This window comes from Morone saxatilis, unplaced genomic scaffold, assembly GCF_004916995.1.
Source record: "Morone saxatilis isolate NCDOM2014 unplaced genomic scaffold, NCSU_SB_2.0 Contig14, whole genome shotgun sequence".
In the NCBI taxonomy this organism is placed as follows: domain Eukaryota; kingdom Metazoa; phylum Chordata; class Actinopteri; family Moronidae; genus Morone; species Morone saxatilis.
Genome location: NW_023339696.1, coordinates 9,096,922 through 9,103,681, shown reverse-complemented (window position 1 = coordinate 9,103,681; position 6,760 = coordinate 9,096,922). Strand labels below are relative to the sequence as shown.

At 38.8% G+C, this 6,760-nt stretch overlaps 1 protein-coding gene across 2 annotated transcripts; it reads left to right on the top strand.

Moving 5' to 3' along the window:
• Nucleotides 1–230: 230 nt before the first annotated feature.
• On the top strand, nucleotides 231–6,444 carry tom1 (target of myb1 membrane trafficking protein; the record flags this gene model as incomplete). 2 transcript variants are annotated; one of them, XM_035655786.1, is given in 14 exon segments in its annotated part: nucleotides 231–410; nucleotides 1,677–1,761; nucleotides 1,854–1,932; nucleotides 2,038–2,187; nucleotides 2,323–2,457; nucleotides 2,569–2,703; nucleotides 2,919–3,035; nucleotides 3,235–3,365; nucleotides 3,487–3,529; nucleotides 3,619–3,757; nucleotides 3,855–3,918; nucleotides 4,827–4,896; nucleotides 5,733–5,795; nucleotides 6,405–6,444. In XM_035655786.1, coding segments are annotated over 14 exon segments (1,303 nt in total), but the record flags the coding sequence as incomplete, so codon positions are not given.
• Between the last annotated feature and the right edge of the window lie 316 nt (nucleotides 6,445–6,760).

Below are 6,760 nucleotides of genomic sequence, written 5' to 3'. Positions count from 1 at the left end.
ATTTTATGCACCAACTGCACCAGGTCACATAGGCGTAAAAACCTACTTGGCAATAAACAAAATTCTGATTCTGATTCTGCTTCTGGTATAAACGAGGCTACCTAAGAGCACTTTATGTTGCAGCGGTGAGTGCAGAGATAATAAAGAGCCAGTGTGCGGTGCGGTGATAAGCGTACTAACGTGATTACACCGGGTGTGCGATACGCTGCGTTCCCTTTAAACTATGACGCAGCTCAACTAGTGCCCCACTTTGTTGTGCGAGCAGCAGCAGCGGTCTGCGGGCGTGAGCGGGGCTTGTCGCTGCATACGGCCGTGCCCGGGGACGTCGGTGCTTTGCTGGGCCCTCGCCGCTCTCAACATGGAGTTTTTATTGGGGAATCCGTTCAGCACGCCGTTGGGACAGCGGATCGGTGAGCTACTTTTCATAGCCGTCACACAAATCGTTACATTGTATGAAGCAAATGTGATCAGTGAGGCTCAGTCAGATTTTTTGCTTTGGAGTCGGCTCCGACACTCACATCTCAGTCGAGCTGCCTCTCCATTTTTTATTATAAAGGGTTTTCGTTGCAGGGGTTATGAGAATTTAATGTCAGTACATTAAAATAATGGATCCGAGGGACATTTATTAAGACTGACAGTGGAGCGACGGGTTATAGTTTGATTGACGCGCCCGCTGAACAATGATTTGGCAGAGGCGGGATTTACAGGCTGTGAGGCGCAAATTGATTGGCTGTTACTGTCTCTGTTTAACCTGCTAATAGCTGGGGGGCACAAAGTGGCCGACATCCTCCTGACCTAAATTAGATAGGACAAGCCTAACGACTGCACATGTGTTTTCATTGACTGATGGAAATCAAGAGTTAGGGATTAAATAAATAGATAAGGAGATTTTAGGCCCGCAGTATTACTCATTATGCAAACTGTAGCCTACATCTTTATTTAAAAATACTAACTACACTTACCCATCTGTCCTATTTCCATATCCATGGAAAACTGTAATAGTATCTCACAACAAAATTATAGTATCTCACATCATTTGGTCTCAGATTTAGGACCCCATACATTGAAAGGATTTAGAGCAAAAATAGACAAATATAATATATCCCTGTGAGTATAGTTTTTTTCCTGTAAGATACTGGATGCTTAGATGTTTCTTAAGATCAATTAAGTATCTAAATATCTATCTATCTATCTATCTATCTATTTTATCTTTCCCTATATTTATTGCAGTCCTTAGTGCACTCAAACACATGCCATTTGGGCATTTATACAAATTACTTGTTGCTAAATACTGAACCTTTTAATCCTGTTTAATAGTTCTAAATTTACAGAAAAAGCTCACAAAAAACTGCAGATTTTGTGTCATTTACATATATTAGAATGTATAAGGGTCCTAAGATTGATCCCTGTGGACCACCACATGTCACCACAAATATCATTTGTAGACTATTTTATTTGTTTGTCAAAAAATACAGTGTAACTACTGTGACGTGTTATTCTTGTTGCATTGTGAGAAACATGTACTAAGCATTAGTAAATTAATAAATCATTTTTATTAATAGTCATTAAGGCAAGCTATAAGGTCCATTCATGAATAAACTATTCATTACTAAACCGTTTCTTGTAGTCAGTAGTTTTATATTACTTATCGGTGTATTTTGACCTATTTTTTACAGAAAGTGCCACCAGTTCCAGCCTGCCATCAGAAGACTGGGCCCTCAATATGGAAATCTGCGACATGGTCAACAGCTCAGAGGAAGGGTGTGTTTTGTGTGTGTGTTATCTAGCATCAGGAACAGATAAGTCCTCTGGAGAATACATGCCTGTGACTGTTGAAAATTTTCTGATTACAGACCCAAAGAAGCAGTCAGAGCGATAAAGAAAAGGATTGTGGGGAACAAGAACTTCAAGGAGGTTATGCATGCGCTCACTGTGAGTGTCGTTCACCCTTTTGACTCAGTTTATGTTCTTATTTTGTGGTTTGAATGGTAAAATATAGCCCTTTTCTGTTAATACTCTGTCTCCTTTTGATGTTAGGTCCTGGAGACTTGTGTGAAGAACTGCGGCTACAGGTTTCACATCCTGGTAACGACACGGGATTTTGTAGAGGGGGTTCTGGTCCGGTCGATAATCCCGAGAAACAACCCTCCATTAGTCCTGCATGACCGAGTGCTTGGTATTGTACAGGTGAAAAATGCCACATTACATGTTTGTCAACTCTGTGGCACCATGGGAAAATATTCTGGTTGTTGTCATGTTATAATTAGTCTTGGTGTTGTCATATTGCTCTACTGTAATAATTTGTGGTTTGCTCTCGTCAAGGCGTGGGCTGATGCATTCCGTAGCTCACCCGACCTAACGGGTGTGGTGTCGGTGTACGAAGACCTGCGAAGGAAAGGACTTGAGTTCCCCATGACAGAACTTGATGGTTACTCACCCGTCCAAGCCCCACAAAAGGTACAAACATGGCTGGTACACTTACTTCTGATATTGGGGTGCTACTTTGTCTAGTTCTATCATCTTTGGCAATTTTTCTTTTCGGGTCATTTTGGTGCCTTTGCTTACCAGACTTTGCCTGGGAACGGTCCTACTGTCACTACTCTGCCTGCTGTGCGCCTATCTTCTAAACCTCCGCTCATCCCACCCCAGACTTCAGAGCTAAAACTGGCCCTAGAAGGAACCAATGCCTTCACTCCCAGCCAGGTGATGGCCTTGCTGCACTCGAGACAGATATTTAGTATTTAAATTGCACTGTGTTTATATTAATCACTAGTATTTTTCCATGTTTTTTCCACGACTCCTTTTTGTATGTATGTTTTTCTATTCATTTTGGCCTCCAACACATATGAAAACAATGTGCGCCATTGTGAGGAGTTATTTTACCTGTGTGTATTCAGTAAATGATCTTTATATTCCAGATTCAAAAGCTGAAGACAGAGCTGGGAGTGGTGCGAAGCAACCTGACTATGATGTCAGACATGATGAGTCAGCTGGATCCTGTCACGGTAAAACAAGCAGACATGGAGCTGCTGGAGGTAAAAAAAAACAAAAAAAACACAGACTCTTTATTAATGTGAAGTATTCTTTGCAAGAAAATCATTTACATCCATCCATCCATATTGAGTAACAGTGCGTTACCCTTAACTGATCTAGTACTTTATATATTTTGTGTTGCATCTGCCCCCTCAACCCCCCCCCACCCACACATTCTTTGTCTGATTGTGTCATTAGCAGTTATACACAGTATGTAAGGACATGCAAGAGAGGATAGTGAAGATCGTCCCCAGACTCAGTGAGGAGAAGCTTATTGAAGAGTTGCTGGCAACCAACGATGAGATGAACACCGCCTTTACTCGTTACCATAGGTCAACTACATTTATTATCATTATACTGCCTTATTTATGAATAAAATACATGGATGGTAATCTTCCAACAGGTTCTATTTGTCTATTTTATGATGATATAATTTTGTCCTGCTGTTTACAGGTTTGAAAGACGGTTAGCAAATGGTCCAAACACAGCCCAAAAGGTAAAGCAGGCATCATTTTTTAATTGTTTGGTAATAATTTTATGAAATGGTTGCATCATGGACTTAATTTATTACTCTTTGTCTCTCAGAACCACACATATGTCAACCTAACGGAGCTCGATTTGACAGCTGAGTCTTTTAGCCAGTCAAGGGTTGCATCAGTTAGCAATGACAACTCACTCAGTCAGTCGAAAGCTGACAGTTTGTCCAGTCAGATGGCAAGACTAAGTAAGTGCTCTAGCCTTAATACATACCTACATACTGCACGTGTACGGCACCTGTACTAATTCTATGTACTGTAAACTTGTTGCTGTTCTTCTTGCAGGTACAAGTGAATCAGATGACGCATTATCGCAGAAAATCAATATCCCAGCTCAGCAAAGACCAAGGTAAAGGAAGCTTATAAATGATAGTTTTAATGACCTCTAAGACTTGCACAGTAAATACAAGTTGCAAATTAAGAGTACATGAAAAGATATTAGGGAAGCTAGTTAGCAAGCAAGCAAAGAAGTCTAACAGTTGGCTAAAAATAATGAATACATATTTGAAATAATTATAGCTAAAAGTATTGAAACCATAACATAACATAACAATGAATTTGAAAATATTCATCAGATGTCCCTTACCTTCTGACTGGATCAAATTAAATGTTGCTAATGTTGTAAAAGTTGCTTAAAATATCTCCTCCGCCTACGTGTTCACCTAACAAGAGGTTACATAAGGTCACGCTGCTGTAAAGTGGTATTGGGCGGAGTATCAGAGTGATTACAATTACAGTACGATTACATGAGCACAGCATTGGACCCAATACCCGATACCGGTATCTGTATTGGTGCATCCCTAGCCAAAAGTAATGAATAAACATTTGGAATTGTTAGTTAAGTTATATGGATTCTTTGAACACATTGTTGTAACTATATTCACTTTTACATATTCAGTAACAGGAACACAATTTGTTCAAAGTGGTGTAAAGGGCACTTGAGTTGATCTGTTGTGGTACATCTGATATAAAGGTTTGGAGCCACTGAACTAAAAGAAATGTTAGGAATGTAAGAATGCGTGGATATCAAACATACAAATTCCTCTGATTTGTTTTATCACAAGTTACAGTCACAATCTTACACAGCAGTCATGCAGCCCGAGCAAATTCTCAGGAATGGCATTTGGAAAGATGTTGATCTTTGTTTTGGAGTTAAATTCTAACTCATTCCTTCTAATTCCTTTTTAACATATGTGCCAATATTTGACATTATAAGCTTACATGGCAGTTAACCAATGTCTAAATCTTGTGTTTCAGCGAGCGGAGTGACGTTGCGGTCGACGGCCTGGCTCAGGCTCAGGACAGCAGACTACTTAACACAGGAACGGTAAGCAAAGATGCCAAGTAGTTCAGGTTTTACACAGTTTAGTCACAAAATGTATTGGCTGACATCATTGAATATTTCTCATGCGTAATGTGACCTTTGGAGGCACTAGAAAATTGGTGTGGAATTTGCGTATTTGGCTTAAGAAACGTATGTTATGCATAGATATTCAAGGTATTGTACAGTATTATTTGTTGGAGGGAGGAGAGAGTTTCCGTGAGTTTCAGTCAAGAAATAGTTCAATGGTACAATAGCACGGCATATAAAAGCAACCATGGTTGAGTGGGTTTGTATGTTGCTTTGTCTCAGTAACTGTTTTCTTCCTAAATTAATTCTCTGTCTGTGCATGAAGGATGGCAGCCCAGCCTCCACCTGCAGCTCCTCTCCCAAGTTAGATTGGATGATTAAAAGGGGAATGGTGGGTCTGTGTCCAAAATGTGTCCTGGTTTTTGTTATTGATTCACCTTCCCATACTCTCTGTCTCTTGGTTTTGTCATGAGGTTGCAATTTACTTTTGCTTTGGTCTGAATTTCTTTAGTTTGAATCCATTTTTGGGTTTGGTGGTTCAGTTGTGGCGATGAAATGCAATGGTTTGCATGCTTTTACATTAGGTGAAGTTGTTTTGTTTTATTTGGAGTTTACTTTTGTGCCTAAGCCCATCACAGAGCACGATAATGTTTGGGTCATCATATCTGTCGTGCTTTGCTTACCGACATGTGGTTGTTCTTTTGTGTTTGTTTATGTATTTTGTGGTTTGGTAGCTTTGTTACATCCTCATACAGTTTTACCAGGTATTATATTTTACTGCACTGACCATCCTGGTGCTCTGCTTTCTTTAGATTCCTATCAACCAGTCCACTGTAATGGATGATATTGAGAAATGGCTAGCGTTGGATGATGAGGTAAATGGTTGGATTACTAACTTAAAATAAGTAAATAAATGTAATAACTGTATTGTATTATTGTATTTGTGTTAATTTCTTAATTCACAAAAAAATATAATTCTGCTTAGTTTCAACACATTTTCACTGCTGAGTTGCTCTCCTGTAGCTCTGTTCTACAGTTGATCCCAGAAACTGAATTAAACGTCTCTGTACTGCATATTTTCATTATCCATTGCCTGAAACTTGTGTATTGTTGTTACATACTAAGATTGGCAATGTAGTTTTTGATTGTTTGCCTTGATTTTCTTTTTTCAGAATTTCTCATTTCCTTTCAAATTAATTGTAATAACTTTGGTGGTTCATTAACTTTCATAGTGTCATCATTAGGTCAGACTTTTCATTTGGCCAATACTTTGATGTAGCTCAGCTGTAATTTGTGTTTCATACTAATTAGATAATTTAGCATGCTATACACTTAACTAAGATGGTGAAAAATATCAAGCAATACATAAAAATTATCTGATCTATACAAATAAATTACCATTAAACTATATTTGTCTTTTAACTGCACAAGTTGTGTGTATATATATATATATGTAAAATATGTCTTTTCTGTTTGTGGCACAGTATGATGACTTTGAGGATTCAGATGGTGTTACCAGTGAAGGTGAGAGTCTTTGCAGTTTATATCTTTTTAAAAGGAGCAGCTTATCATGCATTATTTGGCATTAATGTACATCTGAAGCATCCGAGGATGTACCGATGTTAAACCTACTGTATATTTTGTTATACATTACATTGCTAGTGTAGTGTTCACACTTGGGCAATTTGTTGTGCTGAACTGACTAGCTGTACTTGAAGCTACAGGCTGAACTTTTGTCTTACATAAATATATTAAACTCTAATTTCTACCCATCTGTCTCATATCTGCTGCTAGATATTTCTGCATTTGACCCATAGGTGGCACTAAAGCCTTAAATGGG